General features: G+C 30.9%; 1 protein-coding gene across 1 annotated transcript in view; it reads left to right on the top strand.

The window, feature by feature from the left end:
• LOC131174529 (UDP-glycosyltransferase 87A1-like) overlaps positions 1 to 16,679 on the top strand; it is a 49,639-nt gene that overhangs the window by 13,466 nt on the left and 19,494 nt on the right. The window contains exon 2 of the mRNA XM_058138149.1: positions 4,016 to 4,910. Within this exon, the coding sequence (XP_057994132.1) occupies positions 4,016 to 4,910 (895 nt within the window). The remainder of the gene's footprint in view (positions 1 to 4,015; positions 4,911 to 16,679) is intronic.

Raw genomic sequence — 16,679 nt, 5'->3', positions numbered from 1 at the left:
CAATAAAATAAAAACCTACAAAATTCGATACACTTCTCTACTTTGTGGGCTCTCTACAATATAATATAATAGCCAATCAACTATTCATATATATAAGCTGGTAAACCTAATTCTTTTGAGACTCTAATTATTAAACTTTATAATTTAAATTCTATTAGACTTTCTATTTTATTTAATTTCCTAATTTTAACTTTAATTCCTAATTCTGATTGAATTTGGACTCTAACGCTGTTAGACTAGGGAGGAAAACTATAACCACCACTACATAGAAAGAGTATCATGATATTTGTGATATTTTTAGAAATATAGAAGCATAGATATAATCAAATGGTAATCTCATGTTGTCCATCTAATTTATTTCTCTTTTTCTCTTTCTAATTGAGTACATTAAAACTTCATTATACGGATGTTATCCAAGTATTTTTCATTTCGATTTCTAAAAAAAAAAAAAATGCCTCTATGTCAAATAATAGTAATAAGTTAGGTTATATATTTTAAGCTCCAATAATTTAGTTTTTAAATATTGAATTAATGGATCAGTTAATGAGTTGATCAAGATCAATTATATTATTATCTTTACTCAAAATAAACGTTGGTTATTATTTAACAATTAAGATTGAATAAAATTTGAGTAAAGTGTAAGTTATTATGTAATGCTTGAGATTTAATAAAATTAATGAGTTTTTCTGTATTTTTAAAATTAAATTAATTGATTATAATATTTAATTTTATTTATCTTTAATTTTTTACTTATTTTTCATTAGTCACTGACTAAAAAAAGCAGTCAAATAATCAAAACTATTTGAAATTCAGAAATATTCATAGTTAAAGAAAAAACTTTTTAAATATTTTAATAAAATAAAGAAATTTTCTCTAAAAGTTATTTATATGGAAAAATGTTATTTACAGAAAAGAATTTTTTCAGAAAAGAAGATATTTTTAGAAAAATTAATATTTCCAGGAACATTTGTCTTAAAATCTTATTTTTAAAGAATAGCATTTTTCAAAGATATTTTCAAAAGACAAATTTTCATTATTACAATATATATATATATATATATATATATATATATATATAAAGTCGACTTAACATGTAATGAATAATAAGCAGTGAAAGGAAATATTAAAAAAAAAGAAAATTATATTTTGAAGATAATGTAAGAAAGACATGAATAGAGGGTGAAGGGCATAGAAAGAATAAAGAGGCATGATATTTTGATTATTTTATTTTTTTATAATGATGTAGTGTAAGAATGCTAATAAAAAATTTAACAGAAATAAATTAAAAATGCTTTATTGTTCATAAATCAATATTTAGGGTTAAAATTGAAGGACAATAATGAGTAAAATTTATGCAAAAAAAATTACCACTTCTTTGAATTTTCTAATGCAATTGAAATGACATCATTTATATATTTATATGTTTGATAATCATTAATGTCATATTAACATACAGTTTATATGAAACTCATATTTGATTATTTCACTTATTTTTATTATATGTAATTACTACATTAACATATATTTTAATGGGGTTATAATACAATGTATAGTTAAATTATTTAATATTAAATACATTAATATGCATGAAATTTAAATTAATATTGATACAATGTATAATTGCTAAAGAAAATAAAATTATTATATGTCCAAAAATTTTATTTTACAATTTTACTGTAGATATGAAAATAATTTCTAACAATAGCAAAATAATAGATATAAAAACATTTCAAATAGCTATATATTATATTGCATTAACTAAATTATAATATTAATTATTGTAAAAATTTTAATATTTTAATCTCAATAATTAAATTTATATTTAATTTTTATTTATAAATTAATAAAATAATTACGTGTTATAAATTTTATACGCTAGTTGTTGTCATTATACTCGTTCATATTCATTTTTTACATAATTTTTTTTATTAATTTTTATATATGATAATATTATTATAGTGTTATAAATATTATATTTAATTTTAAATAAAAATATTATTTTTTAATATCATTTTAATTAATTATATAAATAAAAATATTTATTAATTTAAGAATTATTATTTTTTATAAGATTATATTTTTATAAAAATTACGTAACTTAATTATAAACTTAAATGTAATAAACTTAAATGTAATATAATAAAAAATATAATAATAATTTTAAAAATATAAATAGATAAAAATATTTAAAATTAAAATAAATTAATAATAAAAAAATTAACTCATTAAATTAAATTCTTTCAAACTACGTTATTTTACTTTCTTTTAAAAAAAAATGAATTTGATTTGCGTATATTTTATTATAAATTTTCCTAATTTAAAATAATATTCATGTGCGTAATGAAATTACATAACTAAATTAATGTGAAAGGACATTATTTATAAAATTAAAAAATAGAATAATTTTTAAAATATATTTTTATTAGTTTAGTTAATTATCATTATAAAATTTTGATTATTATATTGTTTAATACTGATAATTTTAAAACTTATTTAAAATATTAATTATTTAATATATAATAAGTATTTTTATTTTTTTAAATCATAGATTTTATATATATATTATATATGTTATAAATACATTATTGATTAAAATATAAATATAAATTTAATCATGTATTTTTAATTTTTCATAATAATCATAAAAGAATATTTTTAAGTAATCAATTTTTTTTTCTCATTTTTCTATTTGTGTCTTCTTTTTATTTTTATTATTTTAAAAATTTAAAAGTATTCTAAGAGTATCTTCCACTATTATAACTTAATTAAATAGTATTCTAAAAGTGTTTTCTCATAGCATTTATTTGACTTTGTTTTGAATTTTTAATTTGAATATGAATATGAACTCTGTCCAAATATGTAGCTATAAAATAAATGTAATTTTTTTTGTATTTTTTGAAAAAATATGAATTTTAGATATAATTATTTTTAAAATAGGATTTATAATAAAATTTTAAATTATATTAATTAATATTTTTTTAAATAATATAAATTTATAAAGATATTTTAGTTAGTTCAAAGTTCGTTCTCTCGTTCGTATATTTATATATATATTGTAAATATAGATTAATTGTACTTTTTATTTTTTACTCTTTAACTTTTATTTTAATTTTTTTATTTTAGTTAATTACTTTTTATAAAATTTTATATTTAATTAAAATTAAGTATAAATAGGACTAAGAATTTTAAATTTATAGAAACTCTAAAATTAAGAATTTTAAATTTATATAAATATTAAAATTAATTTAAATAATAAAAATAATTATAATTAACTTGAAAAATGAAGAGCATTTTTGGCAAAACTAATTTATATTAATTGATATTTTTTGTAAATAATATAAATTTATAAAGATATTTTCAATAGTTCAAATTTGTGTATATATATATATTAATTATTTTTTTATTGTCTTTTCTTATTAATTTAAATAATAAATCTTAAGTCTGATTGAATTGAGTTTATATTTTTAATAATTTTAATGCAGATTTTATTTTTTTTAAGACTAGTGAGAATTTATAACTTAATTAATTTAACAAATAAAATGACTTTGATTTGGATTTTTATCAAAATTCATGAACGGATACCAATAAATATAAATTTTAGTATAAAATATTGATAAATTATAAATTTTAAATAATATCATTATACTTATTGAGGATATTTTAGAGTGAAATTGAAATAACATTATTTTATAAATCATTTTAAATTCATACTCAAATAACATGCTCCTCATCCCATTGATAAATCTAACATAAATTAGATTAATTTTTATTATTATATTTTTATAAGGTATATATATTTAATACAAATTTTATCTTGTATAATAACAAGATTAACAATTATTAAATTAAATATTTGCATGGAGATTTGTGCATAATTAATTAAATTTTATACAATGAGTCGATGAATATAAATACAAATATTTTATTTAATAAGCATTAAATCTGTTCTTATATATGGTGGAGTTTTGATTGTTTTAGTGAAATTCATCTAAACATTTCTTCAATTGGTAAGCAGAAAGAGAAGAAGAGCGTGTGGATTACATACCTGGAGTTCCTCCAACACGTCTGCTAGATTTTCCCACAATATTTAATGGAACAGTTGGACAAATTCTTTCCCTAGCGCTGAAGTCAACTTCAATGGTGTCTAAAGCACAATACCTTCTATTCACTTCTGCTTACGAGCTCGAACCATCAGTTATTGATGCTTTAAAATTGAAGTTTTGCTTTCCACTCTATCCTTTAGGCCCTATGGTACCTTATTTTGAACTAAAACCCAATTCTAATTTATCTACTAGTGATGATCAAAAAGTCCCTGAATACTTACAGTGGCTAAATTCTCAACCCAAAAATTCTGTGTTATATGTCTCAATGGGAAGCTTCCTTTCAGTTTCAAGTGCCCAAATGAATGAAATTGTAGCTGGGGTGAGAAACAGTGGGGTTAGGTTCTTGTGGGTATCTCGTGGTGAAAGGGGTTTGTTTGAAGATGGTTGTGGTGATTTGGGATTAGTGGTTCCATGGTGTGATCAATTGAGAGTTTTGTGTCATCCTTCTGTTGGTGGTTTTTGGACACATTGTGGTTGGAATTCTACTTTAGAAGCTGCTTTTGCTGGAGTTCCAATGCTTGCTTCTCCAATATTTTGGGATCAAACTTCCAATAGTAAAAAAATTGTGGAAGATTGGAAGATTGGGTGGAGAGTGAAACAAGGGGTTGTAGGTGAAAACTTGGTAACAAGAGAAGAAATTGCAAAACTTGTGCAGAGTTTTATGGATGAAGAAAATAGTGAAGTAATTGAAATGAGGGAAAAAACAAAAGAAGTTCAAGAGGCTTGTCAAGCAGCAATTTCTCAACATGGATCTTCTGATTCTAATCTTGATTTTTTCTTAAGGGATATTTCACAAGTCAAGGCCAAGTGAGTACATTCATCTGTCCAATACTCTTCCATGCACTATTTATTGGAAAATTATTAAATGCACTCGAAATATATTGATAGAGTATTAAATTTTAGTTTCCTGCACTCACATAAATGTTGATCTTTTCATATATTATAGAGTTTATATTTATGTAAGCAAGAGAGCACATGCTCCCTGTACATTATAAAATTTGTTGGATGATTTGTTTGTAATAATGAGTTTCCTTCTTTCTACTAATTTTAAATTCTAGATTGCTGTAATAAACTAGTAGGCAGATCAAATAACAATTTTTGCTTTAAAATTCCTACTGAAGTTCAAAGAAATTCAAAGAATGATTTTTTTTTTAATTATTAATCTTGTTGAAACAATATTCTAAAACTTATATATTAATCAAATTATCCCATGGAAAAATTAAGGCTGCATAAATATTTCTAGTAAAAAGAGGAAAATGAAAGACCTAATTACACTAAAAAGTTAAATATTTGTGTGAATTTGTGGTTTAATTTAAATTTTTTAAGTTTAATAATTAATATCACGACCCAACCTATGGGCCGGACCGGCACTAGGACCTGGGTAAGCTTAAAGCCCCCGAGGCTCGTAGTAAACCTAACTATTCCTCAACCCAACTCTAAGGCCCATTTGGGCCTAATTTCAAGAATTCAACCGGACATAGTTCGGCCATAAAATGGACTATTTAACGGGGAGTTTTTGACTCGCCCGACCTGTAAACACAATATATAATCATCTAGGGAGCTCAGCTCACTCTCCACATAATCAAATATCATAAAAATAAATGGGAGCTCGGCTCCCTCATCCAATCCAACCATACATGCATTTAATAAGTTTACAGGTCCAACATGATAATTATATTACAGACCCAATCAAATAAATATTTCTAACACATGCAGAAATTCTAGGAGTTAACAGACTTATACAAACATTAATAGATGACCTGCGAAGAAGAAAAGCAGGTTAGCCACAACAATAATCCTACTGTAGCCTGGAAAAATAATGAACAGGAGTGAGCATTCGACTCAGAGAGTAAAATATCAATTTCAATCATAATCTCTATAGCTATCTAAAGCTAATGCACCATGTGGAGTGAAATGCAACATCGTCATAAATTTCATACATCATAATAGCAAAAAGGCAATTTGGAGCACTCACACACCCAACACTGTCAAACAATACATATATGGGAGCTGATCCCCTATACAGCCTCTTAATCCAACCTCTGCCAGCGAAGATCTCAAGTCAGACTTTCGCTTAATAAACCAAATACGGGGTCCCAACGAGGATCTCAAGCCGTGTTTACCTTGAAGGACCGGGTCCCAGCGAAGATCTCAAGCCGTGTCTACCGATCCTGTCCATATCCAACACCATACCACACGCACGCCAACGCACGCACACTGCTCTAAATTATCACAAACAACACTCATGGCAATCCATCAATTAGGAATGCAATATAAAATGTGCCTAGTGTTTAACTACATAGATATATACATATAAATGATGCATGGGCATGCTTGAACATAAAATAATATCAAATTATAATTAAAATTAATATTTTACTCACACATTTAACCGCAGTCACTGTGGCGGCTGGGCAGAGGAGGAAGGCTGTCCTGGCTCACCTGACAATTTTATTACAATTATTTAATAAATTTGACTCAATACAAACTAAGAAAAGACCAAAGATGTTCTAAGTAGTGCCGAAAATCTGACAGAGTCTCCCCTATACTTAGAACCTACCCAACCTGCAAAAGGGCTTAAAACGCACTTCTATATCCACAAACCATACACCCACAACTCAATCACATCACACAGCCCCTCCTGGACCCTTCCAAATAGTCATCAATCACAATATGTAAAATTACAGTTTAGTCCTTATAATTGACCCTTTTGCAAAAGCTACTCAAATGAGCTCTAAAAATTCTAAAACTTTGCCTTGCTGTCCTTAGCAACATTACTAAGCTAATGCAAAAGGAATCATAATTTTCTGAGCTACCATGAATATTTTATGGATTTTTAATCCAATTCAAGCACTAGACAATTAAGAAAAAGTAAGGTTTGGGTTTACCTGTGCCGATTCCGACCTCAGGAACGCGCTCGGGATGTCTGACAACAGTGGGGTAGCCAAAATCTAGACCCAATTCTGAGACTTTTTCGGTAGCCTATCTGTCTGATCGGAAATTCACAGACCCAGGCAACCGTCGAATTTCCATGAATTGAAGGTACCTACACGAAGCCCATAACACGAGGGTTAGTATATAATTTTTATAAAATTTTCTAAGCTCATTTAGTGCTTAGAAAAACACTACGAAGTTTCGTGGGACCCACCGAAAAATGGTGTCAGAAAATTTTGAAATTTATAATACCGCGAAGCTCTCAACGAGTGGAGTGCTCTAGTACTCTCGGTTTTCTCGTGAGGTTCACGGTTTGCGAGAAATCTAGCCCAAAAATTAAAATGGGCTAAAATTTTCCAAATGAAAATTGGGCAAACCGCTTGATAGATTTTGGTGTTCTTGGTGTTTATGGAAAGCTCTCGAGGTGTAGATGTGTTTTGACATAAGACCCGGCCCAAACGGTGGCCGGATCGGCCGAATTTTGGCCGGGAAGTCGAAACGAGGCGAGCGCACAGGGGGAGCTTCGCATGTCGTTTCCAGCCGCCTGGAGCGTCAGCCGGCGACAGGGAAAGGCTGAGGTGGCGCACCGATGAGGTGGGGAGGCTGGGGTGGCGGCGGCGCGGCGTGGGGAGGAGGGAGGAGAGAGAAAATAGGAGAGAGAGGAAGGGTGACAAGAATGCTTGGGGAGAAGAAAAAGAAAGAAGAAGGCAGGTCCGATTCGATCGGTCTGATCCGGTCCGGTTCGATTCGGTTGGTCCGATTTAAGATACAAAATTTTGAATTTTTACTCTGCCTTGGGATCGAAAACGAGGCCCAAAAATTCCAGAAAAATTTTAGAAAACTCAAAAAAATTCGTAGAGTCCAAATATATTTTTAGTTTTGCCACATGGTCTTTAAATTAATTTTTAAAAATCATCAAAGTTTTATATTTTCGGAAAATAGAACCCGATTTCTAAAATCTGAAAAATTTCAAATAATTTTTCAAAAATTTAAATAAAATAAAATATTAATATTACCCACAAAATAATAAATTTAAAAATTTGGGGTGTTACATTCTTTCCCCTGTAAAATTCTTCCTCGAATATTACACAAGGCGTAATAAAGCAGATTACACATTGAATAGATAAGGGTACTTGCTACGCATGTCCCACTCTGACTCCCAGGTGCACTCTTCCACTGACTGGCTCCTCCACAAAACCTTAACCATAGGGATCTGTTTTGATCTTAGTAGCCTCACTTGGTAGTCCACTATGGCTACAGGTTGCTCCTCAAACGTCAAGTCTTCCTTCAGCTCTACTATATCCGGCTGTAACACATGAGAAGGATCAGGTATGTATTTTCTGAGCATGGAGATGTGAAATACAGGATGAACATGAGAAAGGTTGGGTGTTAACTCCAATCGATAGGCAACCGCTCCAACTCTATCAGTAACCTCAAAAGGTCCAATATACTGAGGTGCCAACTTGCCCTTCTTTCCAAATCTCATGACTCCCTTCATCGGAGAAACCTTCAGGAATACATAATCGCCTTCTACAAACTCTACATCCCTCCGTCTGGGATCCGCATAACTCTTCTGCCTACTAAAAGTTGTTTTCAATCGTTACCTGAGTAAAGGAACTATCTTTGAAGTGTATTGCACTAGGTCTATATCATGCACCTTCATTTCTCCTATTTCTATCCAACACAGAGGAGACCTACACTTTTTGCCATATAGTGCCTCATAGGGTGCCATCCCTATGCTGGAATGATAACTGTTGTTGTAGGCAAACTCCACCAAAGGTAGCTGATAATCCCATTGACCTCCAAAATCCAAAACACACATGTGAAGCATGTCTTCCAGTGTTTGGATTGTCTTTTCGGACTGCCCGTCTGTCTGAGGGTGGAAAGTGGTACTAAAGTTCAACTGTGTGCCAAGTACCTCCTATAACTTCCTCCAAAATCGAGAAGTGAACTGGGGCCTTTGTAGGATATTATGGAAGCCGGAACTCCATGCAATCTGACTATTTCTCGAATATAGAGCCAGGCGTACTGTGCAATAGAATATGTGTGTCACACCTTACCCCTCTGTAAGGTATAACATGATCCCGTAGAATACCTAATGAACTACCGAACTTCACCTACCGATAACTCATTAAGTACCCTACAAGGGATTTTAAAACAATTTTCTTATTTTTGACAAGTGGTGAGCATTTTCTAATAAGTACTTAAAACATTTAGTTAAATTAAATCTAGTTGGAAATTTTAGCCCATTTTCTTTTTCCGCAAATTTTATAAAAATTTTGACAGAGTTCCCTCTGTATTTTGAGAAAACAGTTCTTCAAATACCTGTAAAAAGCACTTCTAAAAATTTTCTAACCACTCCTTCAAATTCATACTCAATCTCAACCAATTTCTCAAATTCACAAGTTCAATAATTCTCAAAATACTGTCAATCAATATCATTCATATTTCCTTAGAAACAAAACAATTTAGATACATCATTACAAGAAATTTACATTAAGAAAATCCAAACTAAAATTTATTACAACTTTATACAAACTTTATACAAAAGCTGCTCAAGACCGATTTTTACATGTCCATACATTTATGTGTAATATATACATCAAAAGAAGTATTTATAGTCAGGGTATAAATTATACCCGATAGCTTCTAGCACGTAACTCCCCTGTCCTCAGCAGCTCAATCTGCTGCTCTTCTAGTCCCTATATCTGCGACAGCATACAAAGCTATCGCTAAGTGGTGAACTCAGTGGTGCACAAACTAACAATTTAAAACTTAACACAATTTATGCTTGACAATTCATAACAAATAGAATTGTAAAATTTCTAAATTCTTCAAAATCCATGACCTTCAGAAATCAACATTTTCATTTATGCAAATTATTCATTCAAATAACATTTTGATCAAATAGTAACTATTTATTTACATTTCTTTGAAATTCCGAGACAATGCAAAATTTTTTGAATCATTGACAAATTTTTTATTTCAATAACAATTTATCAAATCATGCATAATTTAAAGGGCGTTGCCAACAATACACACAGTCGAACCCATGACCCAAAATTCGAATAGATGCCGTGTTGTACACCACGACATTTCACATACTCCCAATAACCGAGGCTAAAAGGGAGAAATAAAGACTAGCTAGTATATATGAGTACTCACTCACATCATTCCCCAACTGGCAAGCCAGAGAGGAAGAAACTCGCCCTATCAAGTGGAGGAGTTATCTCACTAGACAAGCTAATGAGAATTCACAACATATTTTGTCATGTCAACTGTGGTTTCAAATCATATTCAAAATAATTTTTATTTTTAAAGTGTTTACAAATCATAACATATTTAATCATCATAAATTCATGCTCAAGGTTGGCAACATATCAAACTTAAAATTTACAATCCTCAAAACAATGCAATAAATCCTTAAATGCATAAGAAAATTTATATTCAAATTATACAATTTCATTCAATAAGTTAAAATTCTCAACACAACAAAAATCATAAATCATACAATAAATTTATTTCAAATCAATTTGGAATTGAAAAATAACAAAAGTGTTAGTTGTACACAAACCTCAAATGAGTCGCCTGTTGGCCTTGACTCGACTCCTCGGGTTCTGTCCCGGTATTCTTTTCCACTGAAACACACAATTTTATAGTGTTTCAGTACCATAATTTAACATAAATCCAAAAATAAATTTAACTTCACTTTTACCTAGCTCTAACGTGCTAAATTTGACGTTCTTGAAATTTTGTATTTCGGGTTACTATTCACTGCACTATTCAAGTCAAATTGTTGACTTTTTAAGGCTTAATAGGTATGGGAACTCCAACTTCACCCACATACCACATTTTGGCCATTAAACTTGTTGGTTTTTGTCATTTTCTCAAAGCTTAAGTCATTTTGGCAAAATTGCCAATTTTCGGTTTTGGTGCTCCGAAGTTTCACTGTTCCATTGGTCAATCTACTGTTGGAATTTGACAAAACTTCCTTCATAGAAAATGTTCCTTATTGTCTTAAGTGTATTCTCATTTTTGGATCACCTCAATCGGAGTTTTTTAGCTCAAGTTATGGCCAAAATAAAATTACTGTTCACTTGCACTGTCCATGCTGAGATTTTGGGTTCTAGCAGATTTTGATCCAACTTTGGTCAGTAATTTGATTAAGTTAAGTTCATAATTTGGTTTAACTTTCTTCATATGAAATGTTTTACTATGTCTTAGGTTTCCATCGGTTCAAGAATCGCCTAAATCAGAGTTTTGAAGAGAGAGTTATAACCCTTCAAACATTACTGCTCAATAGAAATTCTGCAGAGTTGCAGGTTTGGTAACTCAACTTTGCTCAATAATTTGAATGGGTTAATGGCATAATTTGGGGTGGTGTTCTTCATGACAGTTTTAGATCTATACCTTATCTTATTGCTGGTAAAATTTCAGGTCAATTTGACCTTCCTAGCTCGAGTTATGACCAAATGAACAGTTACTGTTCATTTGGTCAGTTTGGTGCAGTGGCAGCCTGCACTCATTTCACTTTGGTCAATTTGTTCACCCAGTTTTGGTCAGTTTTTGGGCATGGTTCCTTAATGAAAATTGTGCTCTTTTATGCCTATTTTCATCTCCAATTGGTGGCATATCAATTGGACTTGTAAAATTTGAGTTTTGGTCCTTCAAAGTGGGTTTGGTCATGCTGCCAACAGCATGACCATTTGACCTACGAATTTGGTTTTCATTCCAACAATTCCCACACATCTCTTTTGGTCATTATTGACCATTTCTCATCTCACAATAGACCAAAGTCATCATTTATGCATTTCTCTAAAATTTGGTTCACAAACCCTAGCCTCCTAACCCTAACTCACTAAGTTGTTTCATTTAACCAATTCAATGCCTATGTACATGCTTCTTTAACTCTATCAAGCTCATATACACCTTTAAGTCCATCAAATTCATGCACACACATCAAACCCTAGCTAGCCTAAATTCAGCTTTGGTCCCTCACAATTATTTTTGTTTCATTTTAAGTTACTTTCTAAGTTAATTAAACTAAGAACATAGAAATTTAGTAAAAGAATTCAAATTTATATACTAACCTTTGTTTGATTTTCCAATCACTAATTTTCTTCTCTTTTTTCTTCTTTCTTGTTTCTTCAATCTCCTCTTCTAGTAGCCCAAACAAAGTTTAATCATAATTTAGTAGAATTTTTGGGGAGTTTATGGGGTTGATTCAAGCTTTGAATGCTTGAATTTCATGGCTATGGAGGAAACTAAGGAGAAAAGAGAGAGAGAGAGGAGAGATACACGTTTTTGAAGAAGAAGAATGCTTTTTTTTTTTCCTTTTCTTTTATGTTTTTATCCTTATGGAAGACAACAATTAATCCATTTAATTAATTTATTAATTATGGGATTTATGGCATCATGCATGATGTCATGCATGATGTCATTTCTCTACACCTTTTTCATTTTCCTTCTTTTTTCTTTTTTTTTTCTATTAGTTCTTTAATTTAATTTTCGATTCCAAAATTTTCTTTTCTCCTATTTTATTTAACAGTTAGGTCAGGAGTCAGCTCTCGGGGTCAATTGACCAAATTGCCCTTCGCCGGTTCAACCCGGTTTGCAAATAATCCAATATTTCTTCTGGCTCCCTGACCTAATTATTTGACTGGCTTAACAGTTCTTTTTCATGATTTTCTCTTTTCCACTGTGTTCATAAGGGTCCTAAGGACCGCAGCGTCACTTTTTACGGTTCGAAATTTGAGTTTAAAACGACTTCGCAGATGCGTTCAGGAGGTCACTCATCGCTGTGACTCTCGGTTCGTTTAACCTCTTATATTCTGTTTTTCTTATTTATAGTTAACTAATTAAACATTACTAATTATTTGTGTTTATGGCTTTTCAAGTTGTCTTAAGTGTGGCTCTAATCTCCTTAATTGTCCGGACTGACACCGGTTACCGGAACAATGAAATATACCAGGCTATGCAAATGGGGGTGTTACAATTCTCCCCCCCTTAAAATAATTTCGTCCTCAAAATTCTGTTCACTATCTGTCCTCAAATAGTCATACATATTGTTTTCTCGTGTTTTTCTCACATTTCTGCGTACCTTCATAATCAGAATAATGGTCTATAGCACTTTAACCAACACTATTTACTCATCAATTGCTTACCTCGTATGCCAAGTTTCTTATGAGGTTCTGTCATAAGTTAGATTCAATTTCATTTCAATTTTAGAGGTGAGCAAATCTGTGTGCTAGTGGATCCACTCTTTCTAGGACTTCGTATGATCCAATGGGGGAGAACTTAGTTTTACTCTTTTCTTATCAAATCTCTTGATTATTTGATGCAACCTTCAGTTTAGTTTAGAATATTTTAGTCTCTTCTTGTTGTTGTTTTAATAATTATTTTCCTTTATAGTCTTTTTTTCTTAAATGACCTTGTTGGTCATATATGAACTGCTTATCTCTTTCTTGGCCATAGGTCCATAACCATTATCTTACCATCTCCATTTATGACCACGGCCTATGTGCCATTTTGCACTATCTTGTTTGCTTTTATTTAACTTATTTCCTTCTTGATAAAATAGTTCAGGATATCATTACGCATCTTAAGTAAGTTGTTTACCTTAGTGGCAATTCCTCATCTAGTGTTTTTCTCATTTCTTAATGTTCTATTTGTTTCCTTTTTTCATTCCACAACTTAACTTTAATTATTTTATTCCTCAATCTTATCTTCTTCCTTAACTTGGCTGTCGAGTCGTAATTTAGTACCTCTTATCGTCCCTAATAAATCCACTATACTTCAATATTACTTGATTTGGTCCTCTGACCATTCTAGTCAACACTTTAACTAATATTCATGATGTTTCTTTATTACATTTGCACTAACTATTCTAATTTTTTTTTTTTTTTTACTTCCACAACTCTTTTATCTATCAATATTCTATAGCTTATTTTCCGCTGGTTTGTGATCATTACCTTTTTTTTAACCATAAACAATTCTTTAATCTTAAGAAGGGAGTCTACCGGACTCTCCTGTTTCCCATACTATTCAAAAGTTCTGCTTGAATTCTAATCTAATCCTTATGATCCGCACAATAAAATTGTGCTCTTCCTAAAGAAAAGCTGACCAACTAGTTCCTATCGAATTGCTGTTATCAGTAGAATATCGTTTCTTAACTGTTTATAAGTTATAATTGTCATCCATAGCATCCTATCTCTTCTAAGGAAACAAAATTATATTTTGTGTCTTACCGTTACACAAATAGAATACTGTTCCTTACTAAACTTTAAGCAAAAGATCCATTGCAATACCAGAACAACTATAAACCCCATATCGGAGACTGGATGACTTAGCCCTATAGGTGTTATTTTTAAATTTTTAACATGCTAAAATCTCTAGTCCCATAACAATTTTTGATGTACTGTAATTCGTGCTAGGGTAACGAAGTCTTTAACTCTCACTACCTTGCAACCATGATATTTTGATATTCTAATTGTAGAGTTTTAAATCCCGAATTAGGATTTTCAAACTTAGTCCTAGTAATAAAACTCTATTCTGGTATATTTGTACCAAAGTGAAAATCATTTATAACTATTCTTATCCTTATGTACTATTGGGTAGTACGTAGCTCTACACAATAAATCTCAAGCCAATACTGTAATCTGCAGCTTACAGCACAAACATCAAGTATATTTCATAGTTACTACTATACATCCCAATAGATCAAACTTCCCTATGTCTTATTTCTTTCAAATCCACTAATATCTTAAATTTATTTTGATTATGGTACTTACTAACATCTATCAACAGTAATACCTTTACTTCCATCTAGGGCATATATATTACTATAGCTTACTTTTAGGTCCTGTTGCCTTACCTAATTAAGCTTACTAATTAACTTTATAATTTATCATAGTCTAGGAGATGTCTCTCACTAGAAACTTTTCCAAAATTAATTCCAATCATGCTTATTATCGCAATTCTTATCCTAAAAGACTAATTACTAACATATTAAAATTTATCTCCATGCAAGGGAATAGCAGTAGAACATATAATTTTAACATTAGCATATAAACAAGTAGAGCCGGAATCAAATAGTGCATAATTATTCCTTTCACAAGTTAAGAACATACCGACAACTACATCTGAAGTCTCTGCTTCTTCCCCTCGATGCATGGCGTTCCCTCTTTCTAGTGTATTCCTTTGCTCGGGTTGGTCCATTGTATGAGGATTACCCGAAGTGTTGTCTCTACTTCTGCCTTTGCCCCTACTGACTATTAATGAGCCTCTAAAATCAAAACCTTGGACTGATTCCTTTGGTGTAGTATGTGGCATAACTCGACGTGCGCTAGTACAATCTTGGGCGAAATGTCCAATTCCACCACAATTGAAGCAGGCTCTAGTGACCCTATGGCATATACCTCCGTGTAATTTCCCACAAACATCACAGAAACGGGTAGGGTAGGAACTTCTGGTTCTTTGACGAATGGTTCTTGATTGCTTCCGCCCTGAAGGTCCACCTCTGTCATACTTAGGAGCTCGGGGTCCCTCAAAATCTTTTCTCTTTCCCAAATTACTACTCGAACTTTGACCAATAGATTTCCCACTTTTCTCTTTTTCATTCTGCTCTTGAGGGGGTTGGGTTTGTACTTGGGCACTGGTGTGATTATCACCATTTCTTTGAAAAAACATAGCCATCTGCTGGGCCGTTTGTGCAGTAATTTGTATAGGAGGGACTGGTACAGTTGGACCTCCAACGCTCTGTGAAACTGGGGCCTCTCTTTGTACGTTAGCTGTATCAGACTGCTCTACAATTTTATCCCTCTTGTCCATATCTATTCACAGGATTTTTTTTTTCTATTTCCTGTACACCCAACACAAGGAGATTTCTCCCCGTTAGTTCATATTTATGATGTAAATGCACTGTATGTAACAAATAAGGACATTGAGCAGTTGTACTTAACAAAGAAAAGACACAAATTCATAGGTTAAAACAAACCTCAAAAATTTTTCTCTGATACCACTAAAACATGTCACACCTTACCCCTCTGTAAGGTATAATATGATCCCGTAGAATACCTAATGAACTACCGAACTTCACCTACCGATAACTCATTAAGTACCCTACAAGGGATTTTAAAACAATTTTCTTATTTTTGACAAGTGGTGAGCATTTTCTAATAAGTACTTAAAACATTTAGTTAAATTAAATCTAGTTGGAAATTTTAGCCCATTTTCTTTTTCTGCAAATTTTATAAAAATTTTGACAGAGTTCCCTCCGTATTTTGAGAAAACAGTTCTTCAAATACCTGTAAAAAGCACTTCTAAAAATTTTCTAACCACTGCTTCAAATTCATACTCAATCTCAACCAATTTCTCAAATTCACAAGTTCAATAATTCTCAAAATACTGTCAATCAATATCATTCATATTTCCTTAGAAACAAAACAATTTAGATACATCATTACAAGAAATTTACATTAAGAAAATCCAAACTAAAATTTATTACAACTTTATACAAACTTTATACAAGCTGCTCAAGACTGATTTTTATATGTCCATACATTTATGCGCAATATATACATCAAAAGAAGTATTTACAGTCAGGGTATAAATTATACCCGATAGCTTCTAGCACGTAACTCC

Source organism: Hevea brasiliensis, chromosome 16 (genome assembly GCF_030052815.1).
Source record: "Hevea brasiliensis isolate MT/VB/25A 57/8 chromosome 16, ASM3005281v1, whole genome shotgun sequence".
NCBI lineage: Eukaryota > Viridiplantae > Streptophyta > Magnoliopsida > Malpighiales > Euphorbiaceae > Hevea > Hevea brasiliensis.
Note: the sequence above shows the minus strand (reverse complement) of the source record. Positions and strands in the feature narration are given on the sequence as shown.